Source organism: Stigmatopora nigra, chromosome 3 (genome assembly GCF_051989575.1).
Source record: "Stigmatopora nigra isolate UIUO_SnigA chromosome 3, RoL_Snig_1.1, whole genome shotgun sequence".
In the NCBI taxonomy this organism is placed as follows: Eukaryota; Metazoa; Chordata; class Actinopteri; order Syngnathiformes; family Syngnathidae; genus Stigmatopora; species Stigmatopora nigra.
In genome coordinates this window covers 2,549,677-2,575,038 of record NC_135510.1, presented here as the reverse complement: position 1 = coordinate 2,575,038, position 25,362 = coordinate 2,549,677, and the positions used below count along the sequence as shown (strand labels likewise).

At 40.3% G+C, this 25,362-nt stretch overlaps 1 protein-coding gene across 3 annotated transcripts in view; it reads right to left on the bottom strand.

The window, feature by feature from the left end:
* The window catches only part of LOC144194022 (serine/threonine-protein kinase BRSK2-like), a 55,462-nt gene that overhangs the window by 21,449 nt on the left and 8,651 nt on the right, over window positions 1-25,362 (bottom strand). For 2 of the 3 annotated variants that reach the window (XM_077712770.1, XM_077712772.1), the window contains exons 2-12: window positions 19,495-19,589; window positions 17,241-17,326; window positions 15,782-15,922; window positions 15,134-15,250; window positions 12,061-12,094; window positions 6,793-6,861; window positions 5,237-5,383; window positions 4,083-4,114; window positions 3,568-3,732; window positions 3,393-3,490; window positions 1,433-1,586 (exon numbers count right to left, since the gene is read on the bottom strand). In XM_077712770.1, coding sequence (XP_077568896.1) covers window positions 1,433-1,586; window positions 3,393-3,490; window positions 3,568-3,732; window positions 4,083-4,114; window positions 5,237-5,383; window positions 6,793-6,861; window positions 12,061-12,094; window positions 15,134-15,250; window positions 15,782-15,922; window positions 17,241-17,326; window positions 19,495-19,589 — 1,138 coding nt within the window. The remainder of the gene's footprint in view (window positions 1-1,432; window positions 1,587-3,392; window positions 3,491-3,567; window positions 3,733-4,082; window positions 4,115-5,236; window positions 5,384-6,792; window positions 6,862-12,060; window positions 12,095-15,133; window positions 15,251-15,781; window positions 15,923-17,240; window positions 17,327-19,494; window positions 19,590-25,362) is intronic. The other variant, XM_077712771.1, reaches the window with a different exon arrangement.

Here is a 25,362-nt window from a genome sequence, read left to right as displayed (position 1 = left end):
GCATAGTCTAAGAAATAAATTACTAAATGTTGTCTTGAGCAGCAGTCAAGTGGAGGAGTGATCAGCGCTTTGGGCTCGTGGTTAGCGCGTTGGCCTCACAGTTCTGACATCAAGTGTTTGATGAGAGACTGCTCATAAGAACATCTTGGGCACGGTCTCTCTCCCCGCAACTCCCTCATGTAATGTCTCTCTGGTCGCAACTCCCTCGTATAATGTCTCTACGAGTACTGGGCGGAGCGTTGCATATTTTCAATGTTTTTTTTCCCGTTAGTCAGTACGAATGCCGTATATACTACTTCCTCATTGGTAAGTGGTCGTGCATTATCCTATTGTGAGGACATTTGTGTGCATCATTTTGGGAATATTTTGAAGGGAATACAAAAGCAAACAATCGATAGGTTGCATCTGAAAGTCAGGGTGGAGGCGGGGCAAATACAGTCAACCCGGGAGAAGAAAGGTATCAAAATTTAAAACAAAATTAGAATTAAGTTTCGTGTAAGGTTAGATAAAATTTATTTTTGAGTGTCTGCATCATAATCTAAGTTCATTTAAATTTGTTTATGTTATGTCACAAGCGCATTGCCATGCAAAAGTCCCCCCCCCCCCCCCTCTCTCTCTCTCTCTCTCTCTCTCTCTCTCTCTCTCTCTCTCTCTCTCTCTCTCTCTCTCTCTCTCTCTCTCTCTCTCTCTCTCTCTCTCTCTCTATATATATATATATATATATATATATATATATATATATATATATATATATGTATATATATATATGTATATATATATATATATATATATATATGTATATATATATATATATATATATACATATATATACACATATATATACATATATATATCTAAATATATATATATATATATATATATATATATATATATATACACACATATATATACATACATATACATACATATATATATATATATATATATATATATATATATATATATATATATATATATATATATATATATATATATATATATATATATATATATATATATATATATATATATATATATATATATATATATATATATATATATATATATATATAGCTGCTTATTGCAGCACACAAAAAGCTTTTTCTATAGCTTTATTTAGTCATATCCAAACGTCATTTTACCAAATGGAACAAAAATGTGGCCAAAAGTGTCATTTGTAAGCTCGTGCATTCAATGAAAGTGTGACAACAGCCATTTCCCCTTTTCGAGCATGCAGCCCCACATCATCAAACAATGTGGAAATTCTCAGGTCTTCTTTAGAGAGATGTCTCCATAAATGAATTGAAATATCACCAAATTATATTTGCAACATAAACACCTCCAATTGCGATTGGAGAATTGTGTGTAATTTTCTAATTTCACATTTTTTTTGGCATGGGTCTTACTAATGGACTAGAGTTCAGTCAATTACCTCTGTCCCTGACTTGCCATTTCGATGGCTTGCCGCACTGGGACGGGTGATCCTCCCTCCGTGAGACTAAGCACCTCCATTGACTTCCGTTCTGGTCTCCGCTTCCCATGACGACTTAGTATGGGTGAATCCACACGTTTCCTGGGAGGGTCTGCTAATCAGAATTGATTGAGTAACAAGTAAATAGGTCATAATTTTATCAATATCTTTGAGTAACTTATTAAAAAAAAGCACAAACCTAAGAGGCCAAAGGTCTAAACCAGGGGTGGGCAGGTGGGCAAACTAATCCCCATAAGGGCCACAGTGTATCCGGGTTTTTATTCGAACCCATAAAGGGGACCTTTTCACCAATCCGGTGTCCTCCAAGTACAACCAGTGAATTACAGCCAGGTGCTTCTTGTTTTCTGCAGGAATCTCATTGGTCAAAGACTGTGCTGAATCGCTTGGAACAAAAACCTGCACCCACAGCGGCCATCAAGCACCGGTTTGCCCACCCCTGGTCTAAACCATGGTAGAACATAAAGAAATGTCATCAACAATCCAAATAGAGCCCTTATTTTTATGAATGCTCTCGAGTGTAAAACTCAGCACATCTTAATTTTCATGGTAGCATCAACCTCAGTTTGTAATTTACCAGATCACTCTGCCAAGCTGGTCCTTACTCCACAGAGTGTGGCCTGGAAGACGTGCCCAACACCTGTGACAAGTTGATGGCTCAAAAGCAATGTTCCCTCTAATTTTTTGTTTGTCTGAGTACCAGTGTGAGCAACATCACCTTTGCTCGATATGGGCACACACCAGAATCACACCTGCCAAAAGCAGGTGCATGTCTATTACACATAAATTATTTAAAGAATAATAAAATGTAATGATTAATATCTATGAATGGGTGGCCCGGCGGATGAGTGGTTCGCACGTCGGCCTCACAACTCCGGGGTCCTGTGTTCAAATCCAGGTCGGTCCAACTGTGTTGAATTTGCATATTCTCCCTGGGCCTGCGTTTGTTTTCTCGAAGTACTCCATTTTCCTCCCACATCCCAAAAATGATTCATTGTAGGCTGATTGGCCACTCTAAAATTTCCCCTAGTTATGGGTCTGAGTGTGCATGGCATCGGCTGGCCACCGATACAGGGTGTCCCCCGCCCCTGCCCCAAAGTCAGCAGGGATAGGCTCCAGCGAGTGATAAAGTGGATAAAGCAGTTCAGAACATGAATGAATATATATATATATATATATATATATATATATATATATATATATATATATATATATATATATATATATATATATATATATATATATGAATAAAACATCTTCATAAATGCAATTAGAATATGCACAAATCCGACTTAAATTTTACCTTATTTTACACATCTGTCCTTCTCACTTCTCATTCTCGTTCAAATGACTTTTCTGCTGAACGTGTCACTTGAGATAGTCAAGTTTCTGTTTATATGCAATATTTTTCGATGATTTTGCTTTGATTTATATTCATGTTAATGAACATATATGTAAGATTGTAGCTGGGGGCTAATTTCCATTTATAGTCCATTGTGTAGGTTGAAGACAAACGATCACACATACTAGACACACAGACACGCACGCACGCACACAACCACACACACAGTAGATCTATACAGGTCTCACCCGATTTCACGGCTTGATAGAAGGGCTGTAAAACACGAGAAACATAAGAGTGGACAGAGCTACTGCCACTGGCTGCCGAGTAAACGGCGCCATCATGGGGAAAGGGGTTAAAAAAAGTTTGGATTTTATTTATTGTGCGCCTTATGATTGCTGCTGCGCAGAGAAGACGAGAGTAGTGCTCAGTTGCGCACGCACGCATCTTAGAGGGAACATTGCTCATAAATGCACTGAATTCACCGTATTCGGACTCAATGTAAGTTTTTAAATATCATAAAATTTCAAACCATTATATTTCTTTTTTAGATGATCCTACCACTCTCGTTGCGTGGGGGGAGGTTCTGGTCCTCTTGACTGGGATATCTTTCCTTGCGGTCAAGGAGAAGGAAATAGATCATCTTTTCCTGATTGTCACTGGAGGGAAGGTGAAGTAAATAGATACATATTTATGTATAATTTATTCCTACTAGTTCAGTCAACTAATAACTTACTCATCAGAGAGTAGGTCTTTGGTCAGTTTGTCTTTATCCCTAAAGCAGCCCAGAGAGTGCATACTCTCCAGAACATCTGGATCGATCTCTTCTGCTGTCGCCAGCAGCCTGATGGCAACTTTTCTGGGGAGAGGCTGTTCAGGCTCAGGCTCATTCTTTCCAGCTCTACCAGACAACAAATGCTATTAACTCAGTCAACATTGCTTTCAATGCCAGTTGTAAACCAAATTTTACTAATTGGCTGCTAGTAGACTACATTAGATTAAGTGACACCTGCTTAAGATGTATAGTAAACAATCCTGTGATTGAAAATGTTATTCATCTATACATCCAGCCATCCATTTATCCAGCCATCTATCCATCCATCCACCCGCCCCTCTGTCTGAAAGTCGCCAGCCCACTCGTCCGTTCGTCCATCTATCTGCCCCTCTGCCCGTCCATCCGTCCATCCATCTATTCATCCATCCATTCAAAAAAAAGAATGAAAGATTTTTTGTTGGATTGGTGTTACTTACATGTACCACATATGCTTCTGGATCTGCTCTAACTGCAACACAAGGAAAAAAAACACATTTAAGATTAAATACTAAAACAAAAGACACTCAACCATAGAACTTACACAATATAAAATGATTTAACAAGGCTCTATTTTATTATTCATTCATGCATTCAATAGTTTTTCAAACCGCCTATTCTCATGAGGGTCACCAAAGTGCTGGAGCAACAAATGGTAGTAAGCAGAGAACATCCTGAATTGGTTGCCAGCCAATCACAGGGCCTAAGTATTAAAAAATTGGAAATCTGAAAATAAATTGCTAAATATTTTTTTAATTTTATTTTATGTTATTGCATTAAATGTAGACGTTCACTCGCCTGACTTTGGTGTGGGAAAGCATGGGAGTGATTCCCGCTTGATGTCGGTATGATTGTGCATGCAAATGGATGGCTGACCGGTGACCGGTCTGGGGTATGGTAAAACTTTTACCCAAAGTACACTGGTATACAGTAGCAACCCTCACAACCTTTCCCAGGATAAGTGGCACGGAAGCTGAATGAATGAATTAATGCATTTAATGTATATAATTTTCAGATCAATATTATCATTTAAGATATATTTGGACTTTTCCATATACACAGAGGAAAAATAATTTAATTTTATTCAGTGTTTTTTTTGCATGTCGTTTAAAGACAGGAGATTCAAGAGTGATTCCCAGGTATTCAAATTCTTGGACGACATTGGTTGTTTTTCCTTGGACAAAAACGTTGGGGTCACTGTTATTTAAAACAATTTTTGAGAAGTACATATAGACAGTCTTAGATATGTTTATCTGTAGTTTGGATTTTCCAAGCTAGTTATTCACGCTCATCATTGCATCTGTGAGTCCGTGTAGCATGTTGTTTTGTCTTTCGCGTGGACGTATAGAACGGCATCATCGGCATATATTAGGAAGGTGATAGCTTGGCAGATAATTTATGTAAAAACTGAAGAGCAGTGAACCCAGCATTGACCCCCGCGTTACCCCAAGACTGTTATTCCGCAAAGTAGATTTTGTATTTTTTATTCTGACCCACTGTGATCTTACAGACAAGTATAACATCTGACAATAATTGACTTGACTAGACTTGACTATGAGGGGAACTGGTCCCTTTTAAAATTGCAGAGACTCACCGTCAGTCTTTTAGAGGCATCCACTTCAATCATGCCCTTAAGAAGGTTCTGGCATTCTGGAGGGATGAAGTGAGGCATGTGGAAAATTCCAAGTTTCACCTTTTCCAAAAGATTTCTCAAGTTGTCGTCATCAAAAGGCAGAGCACCCTGTTGATTAAAAGATGAGAACTTAGGACTCATTTGCACAATGGCCCTCTTTAGAGAAAATGCAAAAGTGGCTTTTTCTTGTTACATTCATTCCAGATTTACATGTCTGTTTTGTGTGGGTAAATTGCATCCACACAATACGGACAAGCATGCACAAGGGTACCCGGACGTTTGGTCGACGGACGTTTGGTCGACGGACGTTCGGTCGACGGACGTTCGGTCGACGGACGTTCGGTCGACGGACGTTTGGTCGACGGACGTTCGGTGGACGGACGTTCGGTGGACGGACGTTCGGTGGACGGACGTTCGGTGGACGGACGTTCGGTGCACGGACGTTCGGTCGACGGACGTTCGGTCGACGGACGTTCGGTCGACGGACGTTCGGTCGACGGACGTTCGGTCGACGGACGTTCGGTCGACGGACGTTCGGTCGACGGACGTTTCGTCGACGGACGTTCGGTCGACGGACAGTTCGTTGAAGGGACGTTTCGTTGAACAGACATTTGGTCGCCGGGTTCGCGCCTCGCGTCGCGGCTGCCGTTGCATCTGGCGTCGCGCCTAGCGTCAGGCCAGCCGTCAAGCCTGCCATTCCGCCTTCCGTCGCGCTTGCCGTCGCGCCAGAGAAATGGTCAATAACATGGTGAGAGTTCAGGAATTGCATTGATGACGTCATGGCTGTTTACTGGCGCATCTTCACCGTCCAAAAAAAAACAATGTTCACAACTCCCAATAACGATGTTTCTTACGTGCAAAAAAACTGCAGAAGCTCCTCTATCCGGACTACTATGATGATTTTGCTTGGTGGTCCTTTTGTGCACGTGTTATACGTTTCTTTAAGCATTTTTGAAGGGGCACACCTACTTTGCGGAAATGCAGCTATTGCGGGGGGTCCCGGTCCCCATTAACCGCGATAAGCGAGGGAACACTGTAACACATTTGGACTCCCTATTAAAACCATGAATATGGGGGTGAAAATTGGGAATCAGGGGGCCGGCTTATTTGCGAGAAATAGAAAAATTCAAAAATGTCAAGCCAATTTTTAGGATGCGGTTGTATGTGGGTAAATACGGTAAGCTTTTCTACAATCTTGATTAGCCACAGTTAGATTGTCATTTAACATTTTACTTTTTCAGTGGGACAGACAAGTTTGTAATTTTTCTGCCTTTGTAAATAAAATCATCATTTAGAAACGGAATTTTCTTTCCTTGGGTTGTCTTTGTGTCATAAGAAAATTTATTTGATGGTCTGAAGCCATGTGTGTGATAAATATGCAAAAAATACAGCTATCAGGAAGGTGGCACATACTTTTTATGGCACTATAGCTGTAATATTTAATAAATATACACTTTTTGACAATTGCATGTGTACATGTCTTGTCTACAGAAATGAGAGCGTAGTGTATAACTCACCACTAGAAGTGCAAACAGGATGACTCCACAGCTCCATGCATCTGCTTTACGACCATCATACTTCTCACCCTAGTAGATAAACAATGATATGTAAGGAGCTGCAAAAAGCATAAAAACAGCATTTATTTGGAAATTGTACACTAGTATACTTATAATAGGAGCTTCTTTATTATCCTATAAATCCCTTCAATTTGCGCCAAGGGGGCATCATTTCTGACTCACAAACACATTCACATTTTCATATAAAAACAATGAAATTAGTTGATGGTGTATTGTATATGCACCTGATACTGGTGCAGGTGCCATCTAATCTATTTCCACTCAGTGGTGGTGGGAAGTTTGCATGTTCTACCCGGGCCTTCTTGGGTTTTTTCCGGGTGCTCTGGTTTCCTTCCACATTCCAAAGACACTCTAAATTTCCCCTAGGTATGAGTGTCAGTGTGAATGGTTGTCCGTCTGGTTCTCCCGTGATTGTCTGGCCACCGAACCGGATCCCCCGCTTCTGGCCCGAAGCCAGCTGGGATAGGCTCCAGCGATATCGCTAGCCAGCCGGACGATATTCCGAAATGATCGTACGAAAGAATGACCAGAAAAAGCCAAGCACCATTTGGGAACTTTTTGAACACCACAACGTCCAGGACTACACGGACACTGTACTTTCCTACATTAAAAAAAAACTGCATGGACAACGTCACGGTTAAAGAACAGATATGGGTTTTTCCCAACCAAAAACCGTGGATGTCCAGTGAGACAGGCACTCATCAAATGCCGTAACACCGCCTTCAAGTCAGGGGACAAGGTACAATACAGCGCTGCCAGAGCAAGAAGGAGAAATGAGGAGCACTACACAGGAAAAGACCCAAAGAAGATGTGGCAGGGAATACGACATATTACCAATTGCAATGACAATAATGTTTCTGTTAACGCAGAACCATGGGAACTACGTGAGGATGCTTTTCATTGACTATAGCTCAACAAGCCTTCAACACTATAATACCGGACATTCTGGCTGACAAACGGTCCCACCTTGGACTATCCTCTTCCGTCTGCTACTGGATTAAGAGCTTCTTAACCAACCATCCAAAGGTTTAGACTTTGTCCCCACCTTTCTTCCTCCATTACACTGAGCACTGGCTCCCCTCAAGACTGTGTACTGAGTTCTCTTCTGTAATCCCTGTACATATACGACTGCACACCGATCCACCAGTCTAACTCCATCATCAAATTTGCCCATGACACCACTGTGGTCGGACTCATCTCAGGGGGGATGAATCTGCTTACAGAGATGAGGTCAACAAACTGTCTTCACGGTGTTTGGTGAACAATCTCACACTGAACACGACGAAAACTAAAGAAATAATCCAGGACTTTCGCAAAGGCAGCACAGATTTGGCCCCACTCTTCATAAATGGGGTATGCATAAACAGGGTCCAGTCCTTCAAATTCCTGGGAGTTCACGTCACGGACAAGCTCTCCTGGTCTAACAACACCACGGCAGTTGTGAAGAAGGCCCAGAAACGATCCTGCATACTGGCATACTGCATTACAGTGTGGTACCCTGGAAGCAGAGCAACAGACAGAAAGGCCATGCAGAGAGGGATCAACACTGCCCAGAAGATCATCGGCAGCTCTCTGCCCTCACTGGATGCAATTGCCAGCCCTCGCTACCCTCAGCAGAGCCAGGAACAATGTCAGGGACCAATACCACCTTGGTCCCAACAGGTTCCAGCTGCTGCCCTCTGGCAGACGTTACAGGTCTCACAAAGCACGGACAAATAGACTTGAGAACAGTTTTTTCCCCCACAGCCATCAGGACTCTGAACTTGCGGCAGCACGACACATTCCCTTCTGCGCAATAACTTCAGGGTGTGCAATATTTTAGACTGTGCAATATTTTAGAATTTACCTATCCAGGATGTGACTTTTTACACTTTCATATTACTTTTTTTTTACAGGGAAATTACACTTTGTGCAGTAGCACCACCAATTTTTTTGTAGGCAGCTCTGTATGAAGACAATAAAGGCTTTTGATTTTGATTTGATAATCAGCCATTTTCGGTCTATTTAAACCCTTTGTAGTGTTTATTAGTCATTGTCAGATCTTCTGCTTGCTTTACTCCATGCCACGTCAACACGCCATGTTTTTTCCAAGATGGCGCCGTTCACGCAGCAGCCAATGGCAGTACTTTACTTTGTACTTTATACTTTTTACTTTAATGTTTTTACAACTTTCCTTGTTTTGTTAGCCTGGCTTCTTTCTGCTACTTCTTTTTTGGAACCATTCAGACATGCCTACGCTGTCATACATATAACGCTGTTACAATACAGCCGCAGAAGGAGCAACACCTCAACTCCGCTGGAAATTTGGGGCTGGACAAAAGTGCCGGGAGAAGAAACAACGCTTCTGACCAACTGTTACATCATAGGATATGATGGAAGAACTGTTGGCGCTTACCAAGCCGGAAACAGGGTCGAGGAGTTCTACTCTGCTACTGTTGTCTTCAGCTCCAGACTACTGAGGAACTGTGCGGATAAGCTTGGAAAAGTGACTCCGCATATTCTCTACCTCAGTCACAGTGTGCAGAAGTTCCCCATCTTGTGGAAGACTTCCTGTGTGTGGTTCCAGTTTTTTCCAACTTCACAACGTCTTTTCGAGTCTGTATCCGTTTTTGCTACCGCAACCAAGGCGGTGCCGTTCAAGTGGCAGCCGGTGGCGGTAGCTTCGTCCGCTTGCTCGTTTTGTGTTCTTGCTGCTTTTCTGTCTTAATGATTTGATTTGGTGATTCTTAATGATCCCATTTACTTTGATTTGCTTTGTACTTTGTGCTTTTGCTATGTTGTTCTGTCTAATCACCCTCTGGCTACTGTCACAATGAAATTCAGTCCAATGTTCCATGTTCCTCGTTTCCCCAGGTCTTCTGTCAGGTTTGGTATTGTGTTTTTATTTTTATGTCCTATTTTTTATTTTCTAAAGATTCCTTCCTTAAATATTAAAGTTTTGTTAGAGCACTCCATGTCCTTGTCCCAGTAATTGCTTCCCTGCATTTGGGTCCAACTACAACGCTACACTTACGTAACAGATGTCTTCTTCTCCACAAAAAAAACACAATTTAATATGAACAGTATCTCGACATGCGCGATACAATTTCAGACCATTTTAGATAACCAATTTAGAAATGTTCAATTCAATAGGATTAAGATTCGATTCAGTGTTGCATGGCTCATTTAGAAAGGTGTGAGACAATTTTTTTTAAGATACACAATTGTGAATGCATTTCCTTCAGAGAGCATCTTGTCTAATTATAAGCAAGTTTTGTTAGGAAAAAGTCTTTATTTGTGTCCGTTTACCTTCTCCCTAACCCTCTAAATATGTTGAGATTTGTCATACTCTAAGGGTATTTTATCAATCTTTCCAAAGAACATATTTTTTAGCATATTCCATTATTAATACACTATCAATGCACCTTTATTTCACTTTGGACTTTATACTTGCCAGAGCATAGAAAAATCTGTCCTATCATGCCATCCAACTCAAACTCACAGGGTTATCTAACATACAGTAACTGCTTATTACTCCTCTAAGATGCTAGCAGTGCATTCAAGACAAGCACCCAAATACAGAAGTTATTGCCTTACCTGTCAACCTCAGTTGCTTTTCACATTAATGATTGCAATTTCGCTTATTAAGCGATTAAAAAAACATACAAATGCAACAGGGTACAAATTTATTCACACGGCGCATTTTTTCCATAGTGAATGGCTTTTTGACGCGCTATATTTATATAGTGAAAAGGCGGCCGGGTGAAAGGGGAATGCGCATGCGCATGTCATGCTTAAAGCATACTATTAGTAGTCAGCGATGATGTCTTTGTCTGGTACCAGTGACCGATCCGGATTAGAGCCGAAATGGGTAGAACAAGATCGGTTTCACAAAAACAAGTTGTTTGACAGCGTACACAATTTGAAATGTTAAAAAAACGTATAGAATATGGGAAACATTTATAAGTTGACAGGTATGTTAACGCTACAGTGAACTGCTAATGTAAAGTGAAATGCTAATCTTTGCACAGACCACAGTGAAGGTCCTCTGACAATTTTTCTGGCTCTTTTTTTGGTTTGTTTTTTACAACTGCTATTATTCATATTTTCAGTGTTACAGTCGAGTTTGTGTCATCTTAAAGAGCTTTTTTTGTTTTAAAAAAATGTTATTTTAATGATTTTCTTATATACATACTCGTGTTTTTTGAAGAGAAGTTCTAAAAACATCCATTTGACCTGCGAAGGTTGGCGAAGAAAAAAAACAGATAACGTCTATCATTGTCAATTACAGTGAATGAGTTAATGCTCTTTTTAGTTAATAATTATTTGACAATACTGTGCATAATTGAAAGTTGCACATGCCCGAAACTTAAATGATCTTTTAGCATCCTTATCCATATTTTGAATTTGCTGTGATAGTTTTTAGTTTTAATTCCATTCATCATAAAATTTGGAAGATTTTCAAATCCACTCAACCTTTGATTTTTTTTCATTTTCATATGAGCTAATACTGTTTTTTGGGATATTAATTGTAGAGCATACTTGCTGGTATAGGCTTATTTGAGGTAATGCAGAATATAGGCAATCTAAACTTTGATTTAGAAATACAGTGTTCCCTCGCTTATCGCGGTTAATGGGGACTGGGACCAACCGCGATAAGTGAATTTCCACGAAGTAGGGATTCCCCTTCAAAAATGCTTAATTTGAATTTAATTCCAAAAAATATTTATTTATTTATTTTTTAATTTGATTAAAAAAATTACCCCCCTGTATACAGTACACCATATAGAATACGGCTAGAGTGAAATTCATGTTACAACAAAAAAACCTGAAAAATATGTTGTTTCAATGTAATATTTGTATTTTTTTTTCCAAAAAAAATCTGCAAAGCTCTGAGTCCGCGATAGCTGAACCGCAAAGTAGCGAGGGAACACTGTATTTAAATTCTTCACACACCTTAAGAATTCCTTATTAGACTAAAACTTATATGTGAAGATATGATATGCGTACTAAATTGATATATCATACAGATGAGGGGCAAAACCAGCTATATTTGCTGTGGGACATTTTAATTTCCTTTGAGTAAAGAGAGAAAATTGTACAAGGGCAGAAAGAAATTAAATGCTGAGAGGTTGCAGCAGTGATGTAACATGCGCTGTGGGAATTTGGTGCTTCTATTACTTCATAAAAGACAGCAAACAGAGGGAGGGAAAAAGATAGAGCACTTACCCTGATAACCTCTGGGCAGGCATAGTGCGGCGATCTGTAAAAGAGTCAGATATGGGTCGAAGCTGGAAAGGGCTCAAAATGGTCCTCTATATCGAACATCATAGTCACTCTAAGAGAACACAGCCATCAGCCAACTAACCAAAGATGAAATTACCTCCTAGGTCTCTACATATAAAAAAACTTCTGGAACACATTCCTGTCTTTGTTTCGTTCCACCACAATATTAAATAACGTTAGGGGGCATGCATAACTTTGGCAAAACAAAAGTAAATACAATATTGCTTGCAAAATGTAAAATGTACGTAAGACAAATAACCTATTTGCTTGTCCCTAAATAACAATGAATATGATTAAATTTAGTTAAATAAGAAATATGAGGCAATTAATTTGTTCTTTACACTACAAAGGAAATTTACACCGCACATCCTCGTAAGGGTTGCTTGATCCAATCACAGCTTACTTGGTCCGAAAGAGAGACTACACACTAGACAAGGTCAACAAGAAAAGATAGGAAAGTATTTTGTCTGCAATGAAAGAAAAAATGGAGACAAGTAGGTGGGCATGGTTACAGTTCCAGAGGAAGATGAAAGGGTTTAAGACCGTACCGTGGTGTTAGGGAACAGCTTTGAACAGTGTTACTGGTGAATGTTACATACATTCTCTCCAATTCGAAGAGAAACATAGCTTGTAATGACATGGATTTTTTCATTGCTTAAAAATAAGGTGTATTTGTATGTAGGTCTTTTATTTAGGATTAATATTGTAGGCAAGAGGCCTGTAGAGTGTACTAACCTCTTTGACCTGATGATTGATAGTTTATTTTTTGAGCGTATTAGTACACTTGTTGGATATTTTTTATAATGCAGATGGATGTAGTCAGGCTCACCTCTTACGCACAGCTCAGGCTCTGTGCCCACTCCTCTCAAAGGGCCCTATTCCACTCTGGAGTCACTCATGTTGAGAGGCGATGAGCAGGTGTGGGCATACTCATTGCCAATGTTCCCTCTAAGTTGCGTGCGTGCGCAATGACGCACTACTATCGTCTTGAAAAATTAGAGGGAACATTGACATGCACCTGCTTATTGCAGGTGTGATACTGGTGTGCCCATAGCGAGCAGTGATGATGTCGCTCACACTGGTACTCAGTGCGCTTAGGGAGGTTGTCTTTCTGCCCAGACCAACGAAAAATTAAAGGGAACATTGCTCATTGACAGCACCCGCCCTCGCTCTGTGCCTGTACTATGGGGTTCACCCCAGTAGACGAGGTTGGGGGAGGAGACCTGACTGGTGTTTGTGCTTACGCACCAAAAAGCAGCTCAGAGCACCCACCCTTTTTGGTGTCTTTGGAAGTGGTGCTGGAGAGTGCTCCTTCTGGGGACTCCCTCGGTTTGCTAGGTAACGTCGATGCTGGTGTGGGCAATGACAGTGAGAATTTGAGGTCATGATTGCTTAGAACCTGAGCGGTGTTCTGTTGTTGGACGCTCGTCGTGGATTGTCAATAATGAAAACCATGTTTAAGCATAAGGGTATCAGATGTGCATTTGGCACAAGAACACCCTAGGCCACAGTTCAATCATTTACTAAGTAGTTGTATTATCAGACCTGTGGCTACATGCGTTGAACACTCGAGTGAAGAGAAGGGCATAACATTCAACCGATCCACACCTGGTGGTGAGTTGACTACGATAGTCGGGGAAGATGCCAGTCTGGCAGAATAAAATGTTCTGGTATGTCGATTTGCGATCCAGACCAACCATTCCAACTATTATTATGGGGAAAGTGAGATCCCTCTCTGATAAGATGGAAGAGTTGTCGCCGCTTACCAGGCCGGAAACGGAGTCGAGGGGTGTACTCTGCTATTGTTGTATCTTCAGCTCCAGACTACTGAGGGACTGTGCGGATAAGTTTGGATTAGTGACTCTGCATATTTTGAACCTCGGTCACAGTCTGCAGAAGTTGTCATCTTGTGGAAGCCTATGTGTGGTTCCAGTTTTATCACACTCTACAACGTCTTTTTCTTGGCAGCCGGTAGCGGTAGCTCCGTCCGCTCTTTCTCGTTTTGTGTTTTTGCTGCTTTTCTGACTTATTTTTATTGCATTTTGGTATCTTTTAATGATTTCCCATATACTTTGCGTGGCTTTGTGCTTTTTGCTTTGTTGTTCTGCGGCCTTTGCGTGTCAGCGCCACACGTCGCGTGTCTTGGTTTCTTTGTGCTAGTCTTAGACGTCTTTGGAGGCGTTCAGCTGTGCCTCTGCTGTCATGCACGCAGGATCCGCTGTAAGCAGTGGACAATAGTGCCGGGAGAAGAGGCAACGCTACAGACTGAGCATTCCATCATTGTTATGCGCCGTGAGATCTATCCCCGGCCTGATGCAGGAGCTGCCGGTGCTTGCTGGGCTGCTTGTGTACTTTGAAGCCCCCCACCGGACACTACGCTGGTACTGATTATGTGATAGGACAGTTTAGGAGGATCTAGGCAAGAAAGATGATCTTTAAAACCTCCAGACTACTGAGGGACTGCGGTAACCTCAGTCTCAGTCTGCAGAAGGTTCCCTACCTTGTAGACTTCCTGTGTGTGGCTCCAGTTTTTTTTACCTAGGTCTACAATGTTTTGTGTGTCTTGTGTCTGTCTTGCTACTGCAACCAATAAATTTCCCGATTACGGGATGAAATAAAGTTCTAACCTAACTTAGTTCTTTGACGACTGATGAGCCACACCTGCCACCGGTTGCCTGGTTGGATGGCTGCCCTCTTACTCCACCGGTGGCTGCTCCCACACTAATCGCCAATATGAGACCACCTCTATCACTGCGATTTCAAAATAAAATACAGGATGCAACAAGTGGAGCTTTTAATTTTTAATTTTTTTTGCTTTGTGACTTGGAATTTCTTTCGTATCAAGAGAGAAAATATTCCCATTCAAGTTTAGGTAAACAGAATAACTGTATGTAGAGACATTCCCAAAGAGAGGTACTACCATAATTAACATTCTTATATTTTGATGAATACATCAGAAAAAAATTAAAGTAAATCAACACAAGTTAATTCAGCTTCCTGTAATTTATTAACTCACCCACAGCTGGTTTCTAGTAGATTCTCCCCAACCTGCAGAGACGCCATGCCAAAATCAGCTATCCTGATGTTATTCTTGTCATCTAATAATAAATTTTCGGGTTTCAAGTCTCGGTGGCTGGACAAAAGTGATAGAAATAGATGGAAGTGTTATACATTGGGTTCTTCTAAGAGAATTTTTCTGCAACAACAAAAAAATCAAGTCAACTATGACCGCCTGACTTTTCTCTTAAACGTATCATTAGCCTAGACATGAAAAACACATCCCGGGTGTGAGCATGCCTTCAATTGGCTAAATCGGAACAGACAACAATAATCTGCAAACAATAAATCAAGTTAATTAGTCTTGAGACAAAAATGGGCTGGTAATGATACGCATAGTGCAATCAGCAAACTTTTTTTACCTAGAAAATAATAATTTACAGGGTTTTTTTTTTTCAGTTTTGTAAAGATCGCAAAGGAAATTAACCCTGGAATTGTTAGACAACCAAGAAGAGTTACTCTATGTTTTGCCCAGCCTCATATGCATTGTAGAAAATGTATTATATCTATGTACAGACATCAGCTATATGTATATGTAAATAATGTGTAGGTGGAACTTTATATTATGTTTATAGCTATTATGGGTTAGAAGATGAATGCAACACACCATATTGAATAACTGTGACAGAAGTCCAAGGCCGATATGATCTGTCGGAAGAATTTTCGTGCCTCCTTAGGTGTTAAACGGCCCTTCTTCACTAGGTAGTCAAAAAGCTCTCCACCGGACACATGCTCTAACACAAGGTACCTGTAATGTGTAGGGAAAATAAAACATTGTTCTTACCACATGCTTGCAGCATTTATCTGCTTTTTAAAGTGGCTTCTACCGTCAAGCTATGAAACAAAAACAAAAAAAACTTTATTTTGAACATCCGTAAAACCTGCTTCTTGTTTTCTATCACTTTTCAGGGTCCCCATGAAAGAGAATTCCATTTCAAAATCTAATTTTCTGAACGGCTTTATCCTCATTGGTGTCGCGGAAGAGGAGGGGGGTGGGGGTGAAGCCAACCCCAGCTGACTCCAGGCCAAAGGCGGGGCACACCCTGAATCGGTGGCCAGCTGATCAGCTGTACAAGGAGACCGATAACCATGCACAATCACACTCTAAATAGGGGCTAGGGGCAATTGAGAGTGTACAATCAGCCTACCATGCATGTTTTTGGATTGTGGGAGGAAACCAGAGCACACGTAGGAAACCCACGCAGGCCCGGGGAGAACATGCAAACTCCACACAGATGGACATGACCCTGGATTTGAACCCAGGAGACCCTGTGCTGTGAGGTCGACACGTAAACCCCTCACCCACCGGGCCGCCCTTGAATACAGACTTTAGAGAAAATACCAAATACCTCAGCATCTGTGTGTTATGGTTTGAAATGTTTTACTTTCACCTCCATCAATCTAAGAAACAGTAGTAATCCTTACTTGCTGTATTCAAATCTTGTTTACCCGACTTCTTGATTTATTATTAGTTAAGGATATCTCCACTGACCGTTTACCTGTCATATTTACTTAAATTACAAATTTGAGATTTGTGGGCATGAGTTATCTAGGGTAAAATGTTTGCATAGCCCCTAACCCTTTCTTCACAACATTAAGAGAGTACATTCCTACCCTATTTGACATTGGTGCCCTGATGAATTATACAACAATATATTAAGACAAGGCTAAAGAGCATAACCATGATACACAGCAGATTAATGTTTGCAATGGAATGCATTTCACTGTGATCTATATGTTACCTTATGTAAATAATATAAAGTATTCAAGAACTTGGGCAGTCCTGGAATGCCAGGGTGTAAAAACCTTGTGCTACCTTGTGCTACCTTTCATCTACCTTGTGCTACTGAGTAAAATTCTCACCTATGCATTCAATTTAATCTATTTCATCATTTCACAAATGTACTTAATCAACCTTGGTAAAAACATTTTGCCGGCCCCGAGGATGAGCGCATCGGCCTCATAGTTCTGAGATCTAGGATTCAACACCAATTTCGAACCATCCTGTGTAGAGTTTGTGTATGTAGGTCTGTATTTACTGTGCCAATGACGTTAATTGTACTCACAGATATTTCTTGTTTTCGTAGACATCATGCAGTTTTAACACATGAGGATGTTCTATAAGTTTCAGGATGGCTATCTCTCGTTCAACCTAGACAAAAAAAGTTAGAAAAAGGAAAAAAATGACATACACAGCAACTTGTTTTCCAGAAATGGAAAGAATCTGAAAAACAAAACAAAAAACATGAAGAAAACATGTCATTGTGTGGGGTGAAACTCGATTTAATACATGCTTAAATGTTAAAAATTATTACCTTATAAAGGCTTAGACGGAATTCTACTCAAACTATTACTCAGTAATATTATTTATAACATTTCACAATAGAACCCTACCAAAACATGAGCACTCAACTCATGATTGTGATGAAATATTAGAAGGGAGTACATAGACCAGTGGTCTCAAACCGGTTCCACATAGGGCCGCAGTGGGTCCTGGTTTTTGTTCCAACCGATCCAGTGCCGACATTTTAACCAATCAGGTGTCTTTAAAATAAGTAGCACCTGACTCTAATTAACTGATTGCACTTGCAAAAGGTATCCTTGTTGAGTTGGAATGAAAACCTGCACCCACTGCGGCCCTTTGAGGACCGGTTTGAGACCACTGACATAGACAATGTACAGATTAGTCAACTAAGAAACTGGGCCAAAATTAATCAAAACCACCTTTAAACCATCTAACTGAGTTTAATTTTTTTTAAAAAAAATCCAGCTAAAATCAACCAGAAAAAGGAACTGGGCGATCTTGTTCAGACAGGAAAGAACAGTGGGTCATTACAATATTCATGTTTATTAATTTGTGTTCTAAGGTGATTCTTCTGCGTAAATTCAATGATTGCAAAGCATTCCATCCTCTTGTGACATTAATTCAAAATACATTAGCATAGTTACACAACTTCAACCAAGCATTAAGAAGAATGTTGTCAGGAAGACGGCCGTGGGTGCTAGAGCTGACTATAGACACCTGCCGCGAGACAGCCTGAATCGGTGGCCAGCCAATCGCAGGGCACAACGATATGAACAACCGTTCGAGCCCAAACTCATACCTGGGGGCAATTTGTGTCGCGGACATCAAAATCTCAACTGCGTGTGTTTTTACAGACATGCAGTCCGAACTTAACAATTTTAGACCCTTCAGATGAATTGTGAATGACCAAGCGGAGAGACTTCACTTCATTGAATTTTTCCCCACAAGGATCTGTAATTTTTCAATTTTTTTTTGAAAACATTCCAATGCCAGGTCTGTCCAATTGTGTGGAGTTTGCATGAACTCCCTGGCCCTGCGTGAGTTATCCCCGGTTACTCTGGTTTCCTCCTACATTCCAAAAGCATACATAGTAGGCTGATTGGACACTAAATTGGCCCTACGACTGAGTGTGAATGGTTGTCTTTCTCCTCGTGGCCTGTGATCAGTTGGCCAAACCGATTCAGGGTGTCAGCTGGGATAGGCTCCAGTAACCCCGCGACCCTTGTGAGGATGAAGCGGTTCAGAAAATGAATCAATTGTAAGGAAGAAAAAGCAGCGCGTTATAATCGGCCCATTGTGCAGGTGAGATATTAATAGCGGCCGGCCATACTATACCATCCATCCATTCACCTTCATGTATAACAGATATCTATGAGCACTGGGCGGAGCATTGCATTTTTTCTGGGGGTTTTTCCCCATTACTCAGTGCAAATGGCGGAGCGATCGCTAATACGAGAGGAGTATATACCACGTCTCGTTGGAAAGTGGTCGTGCGTTATCATATTGTGAGGACATTTGTGTGCATCATTTTCGGAATATTTTGATGGGAAGAAAAAAGCAAACAACCTTCGATAGGTTGCATCTGAAAGTCAGGGTGGAGGCGGGGAAAATAGAGTCAACCCGGGAGAAGAAAGGCAAACAAATAGAAAACAAAATTAGAATTAAGTTTAGTGCAAAGTTAGATTAAATTTATTTTTGAGTGTCTGCATCATAATCCGAGTTCATTTAAATTTGTTTGTTATGTTACGAGCGCGTTGCCGTGCAAATAGGTTAAGGAGGCAGCGTTTAGCTCACATTGAAAATACATTTTAAGAGGGGACACAAATTGATTAAAAGGAAAATTGCATGTGTGTACCAAAACCGAACACACAAAGACAAAATGGTTCAATACATCCACGTGAAACCATTACACCCAAAATTAACACTCAATGAATAAGTCTCTTGCACAGATCATACTTCTGTTTTCTGTTAAGAGCAGTAACTCAACTTACAAATATTGTATAGAAAAATCTTACCTTCATTAGAACAGACTCACTGAGCTTCTCTCTGTTGACGATCTTTATAGCAACCTTCTGATACGTGGCACAATGAACACCTAGCTTGACAAGACCTGCAAAACATTAAATAAAATTTAGAAGAAAACAATTATCTTAAAACCAATTTGAAATATGAAATAACAACATGCTTATGAGGCATTTTCAACGGCGATTTAAAAAATTCAGGAATAGCCTCGGCGCTTCCTTCATGACGAACCTTCCTTCATGACGGCAGGTAACCTATTTATCTTAACTGTCCGAGGTGGCAATCCACCTGCCCTAATTTATAACGTAACCCAAACACAGATATGGTGAAATATTTTATGACTACCGGTACAAAGACGATATCCCAAACGGAACATAATTCATGTGCATTGGGCGGCATAAAAAAGGCAGTTCACTTGCGCAGTCGGTGAAAATGTCTCCCAAAACGGCCACGCCCAAAGCAAGAAACAAATTACATGAAGCAATTGTGAGTTTCCTCATTTATTTTACATCACATAATAAAAAGTTACCTGCTTTTTCGGGCAGATGTCAAAACAGAATTCGCCACTAGAAAAGAGCCCACTTGGCTGCCCCGCTCGGGCATTCGGGCAGCTGTTAATGTCGAGCCATGCTTATCGTAACGCACGGTGGATTCATTTATGATGATGGTGTACGCTAAAGAGGTATTGCAACGCCGATTCAAAATCTGAACAATGCTGGAATAGCCTTTGCGTTGTCTTTGTGTCAGCGATACGAAAGAGGAAAAGGCAAAATGAAGTCCTCATCGGCTTGCTGTTTTTTGGCGCGTCATTCTTCTTCTACATTGAAATGTCACTTCTTCTTCTGCACTGAGCACCACTCATTTCAGCGCCAAGAAGCGGAGCCCTGATTTACGCCATTTTTCACCGCCATTTTTCACCACCATTTTTCACCTGTCTTCCACTTACGAGTTGCAGCATGGATTTTTACATTTTTATGAAACTTTTGTTTTATACTACAGAAAAAATATGCGATGTTGTGAAGCCACAAAGTGGCAAAGGATCACAGAACTAGATACTAATTTTATGTTGGGTTTTGGGTGGCCGGGTGAAAGATTAGTTAGCGCATTGACCCCACAGTTCAGGGATTGAGGGCTAAAACCCAGGTTCGGACCTTCCTGCGTGGAGTTTGTATGTTCCTTGGGCTTGCATGGTTGAGCACTAAATTGTCCATAGCTATGAGTATGACTGTGAATGGTTGTCCGTCTTTTTGTGCCCTGCAATTGGCTGGGCACCAACGACTCTCGTGAGCATATGCGGTATGGAAAATGAATGAATGAAAGAGAACCTATATAAACAATTTGAGTGTGATAGCAAATGTAAATTCTGGACTGCACGTCTGTAAAAACACACGCAGTTGAGATTTTGATGTTTGTGACACAAATTGCCCCCAGTATGAGTGTGAGCATGAGTCGTTGCCTATATCCTTGTGCCCTGCGATTGGCCAGCCAACAATTAAGGGTGCCTCACGCCTGGTGTCTGTAGTTAGCTCTGGCACCACCCTGTGACTCTTTTGAGGATAAGCGATTTAGAAAATGAATGGATGAATATCTGTGACCCCAACTCTTGGATATTCAGTTGATAGATGTAGGTCTTGTCTGTGTAAGAAACTGGGACATTGTCTGCTACTATGCTTGTAAATTAAAGCAATAAGGTCATGCACTTGAGTTTTATATACCAATACACCTGTGTAATTTGGGATTATATCCCTTAGGAAAAACCCAATATGCTTTTATTTGTGTCTCTTTGCGCTATTTGGAAGAAAATTAAACCTTTATCTTCTTTTTATTATTATGCTTCTTTTTTTCTCGAGACACAAAAGTGATTTCCCAACTCCTGCATGGGGAAGATGGGAAAGTGGAGCACGGGTTCATCTGCAGTGTAAAGGGGGGTTTTATGAAAAATGGGGTCTTTGGGGTTTTAGAGCTGTTGATGACATAGAACAACTGTCTGAGGTGGTTGAGGTTAAGCTTGTATTGCTCTACATCCCACTTCAACTCCATCGGCTGATTTAAGATGAGAATACCAAAGAGTGATAAAATGAGAGAGGTCACAAACAAAATCAAAACAAAAACAAATCTTCATACAAAAAAACAGTACGAGCTACATACAGTGCATTGGCCTCCCGCTCACTTGTCTCGTCTTGTTTCCCTGAATACAGTAGGTAGGAAATCCATGTTCATGACATGCACATCATGTTTGTCACAAAAAAGATACAATAAACCATTTATACAACGAATAATACTATAACTCCATTACAGACCTAAACCACCATTATGATTCATAAAATTTAGACAATAAAATGCAAACTTGAAATTGGCCTTTTTTTACACGCTATTTTCTGAGTCAGGGTTCTGGCCTAACAAGTGTATTATCGCTTAATAAGGGGAATTAGAATCATTAATAAGGGGAGCAATTGGCCGAGGTTGCCGTATGTTTCTTGAAAGAGAACATTCTCAAAGTACCGAGAATATTTCACCCAAAGCAGCTTGTAATACTTTTTTTTGCAGAAGTGTATTTTTCACGCAATTTATGAAGCTGCCCATTTTGGCTCAGCTTTATATTTGCCATTTATTAGTAGTTTACATGAAGGTTGCCTACGTTATCATATTTAAGCATGATTTAGTACATGTCTAACAACATATTTGTCAATGATTTAGTACAAATAAACTGAATTCCACCAGCAGAGCTCTGATGTAAAATTATCAAACTTCAAAGTCTAAGATTTTGTCCAGAAATGGACCCAAATGGCCCAATCAGTCAGAGCGCCTTGAGTGTCATCATGTGTTTTTTTTCTCACGACCCTTCATTGCAACATTTTTTTCAATTATTTTCTCGCATATACGCTGTATTTGTTGCTAAAAAAACGATGAATGAATCAAGGGTACGGCTAATATGGGCACAAATTAGACTTAACATGGACAAAACTGCAAGTTGACAAAAATGAATTGCCATAACACAAGACAATGTGGCCGATAAGGTCATTTATTTCAAAATAGAGAAAAGATAAACATACAAAACGCTAAACTAAATTTATTCTGAAATCTATGAAAAAAAACAACCGTGTCTTGCATAAAACGTGAAAAACCCTCACATACTTGTGCCTGCAATTGCTCGCTCAGGGTGCCGCCATCTTACCGGAGTAAAACGTGCTTTGACTGAGCAGACCCCAGTAGCCTTGATATATGTTTTCGTACTTCTGTCTGCATTGCTCGCTCAAAGGGCAACCACCTTACTGTGGTTAAACATGCTCTGACTGGCCAGACGCGAGTAGCCTTGGCACAAGTGTTCGTATTGTTTACCCTGTCAGCACAGGCCAATAGGTGTTGAGGCTAATCGAAGGTCAATCATTAAAATAGCAGTATTGGTACCTGCGTAATGGTATCGCATGCTATTCAAGCTCCCAGGGAAAAGTAGACCATCACAACCACCTGGTTGTACTGCTCATGTGCCATCCTTTTTGTCTACTTGCAGGCAACACCCTACAAAGCCAAGCATATTAACATCCTTATGATATTGACCCAACTTATGTGCAATCCAGCAGACGATCCTTTCGATTCATACAGTATCTCAGAAATAACACCTGCGATGATTTTTCTTAAGATTTTCCCTTCAAAGTGACACAATTGTACTCCTTATTAAAACCATGAATATAGAGGTGAACATTGTGAATCAGGGGGCATCTTATATGAGAGAAATTGTAAAATTCTAGTTTTAAGGCAATTTTATGGGTGCAGCTTATGCACAAAAGCGGGTAATATGTATATGACAAAAATATGACAATACTGCACTGATCAACGCAAAAAACACGTAATTGAAAACTGTACGTCCAATGATCATAGATATCTTTGCCTGAGGAGATACGGCAAGAAATACAGAGAGAGCAAAACTGTTCTGATAAGCAGACTCTCGCATACTAGGCCACCAGGTGGCCGCATCGAGAACCATCTCGTAGGCTCGTATCTCAGGGCAAAAATTTCCTCAGAATTTTCCTTGTATGTTGGGAGACTCTTACATCGAGGCAAAAGTATTTAGTCAACCACCAATTGTGCAAGTTCTCCTACTTGAAAAGATTAGAGAGGGCTGTAATTGTCAACATGGGTAAACCTCAACCTCAATTTAAAAAAGAAGTCTGATTCATCATTATCAGATACACCAAACAATTGATTCCATTTTTCTTGAGTTATTTTTTGTGAGCACCGGCCAACAGAGCGGGCTCTCGCGCCCCATCTGGCGGACAAGGACAAGTTTTACGCCTCCCTTTATAGCGGCTGCCAAGGGGACTTTTTCACCGGCAGAGGGCAGGTTTTCACTGGGATTTGGTCATAAAGTGAAGACCTCGTGTATAACGCGCACCCGAACTTTGCTTCAGTTTTTTGGTGCAAAATGTTTCGCATTATACTCAAATAAACACGGTAATGTGGTTAGTTATAATAGGGGTAATCCAACTTTGCATTATTTCTTATTATCGCGGCCATGTCTGTTCTAAAATATCCACGATATTCGAGGGATTACAGTAGTTACTGTTTTCTTCAGGAATTAACAATTTTTGCATTTGAACGGGTGATTTATTAAAATCTACTGTCACAATAGTTGTTAATTTGGTTTAAAAAAAAAGTAAAAAAAATGCATATAGGCGTAAACTTATAAGTTAATATATCGCACACTAAAATTTGTCACCATAGGCCTATGTGAATCAATCATTTTTGAGTACTCGTGAAGAGGTTTATATCAATTAATTAACATGTAAAAATCTGTGATAGTGAAGCTTTAACGGAAAAAAACAACCCTTGTAATTACTAGTACTTTTTAACCCCATCTGTCATACTGGCACCATAAATGGTGATCTTGGGGGTTTGATGTGCAAAGGAAAGCTGAAAAGAAAATGGCCTTAAAGTAGCTATCCATCGCTATGTGTTAGCCCTCTGGTTGACTAACAATATGTGGAGTGTATTCTGGCACTTAACCTAATCTAATCGAGATTGGGTTCGGGTTAAAGGTTAGATTTCAAATGTCTACAAACCACCATCAAAGTATTAGTTTAAAAAAAAAACGTTGAAATTCAGTTATGTTACATTACAGATAAAAGTGCATGCGAACTCATCACATTTAAATGTTGCAGATTCTACATTCTACAGTCGTGTAATGAATTGCATGTGTCAAACAATTGGGCATTGAGACTTTCATGAGGTCCAGTCAAGTGTTTTGGCGAGTACAAAATTAAAATGAGCACAAATTAATCAACACACTTCTTCCATGCTCAAAGACCCATACTGTGTGACCGATAGGACTCTTGCTAAGAGGCCCAACCTCCCATCAAGGATTAACAATAGACAACAAAGAGCTGTCTTTTTTCCTAAGCTGAGGATGAATTGAATGCAGACGGCAGCTGGCACACAGAGAGTGCAAGGACAAATGAATAGCAATCAAATAAAATCTGTTTTTAAAGACAGACCATCCTGCAGGAAATCTTTTCTAATTGGAGAGGTAAAAAAAAGTAACAAAAATATTTGTGATACTAGGTGAGTGAGATATGAGGTCCTAATACTATAGGGAAAAAAGTAATAAAATCTATCTCCCCTTACCCCCAGAATCATGCAAAAATGCTCTAAAAAGGTGTGTATACTTTAGGAAATAACAAAATGCTGCCCTTCACAGAGTCCAAGGTAGGCCTCTGACTTCAGTTTGGGATCCTCATGACATCCGCTCTCTATCATTCAGAAAGAGCTAAATATGGAAAGGAGGAAGCGCAATGAAAGGAAAGGAAAGCATTTCCCTATTTTTGCTTATTTTATTTCAAATATTCAAACAACCATACACATAC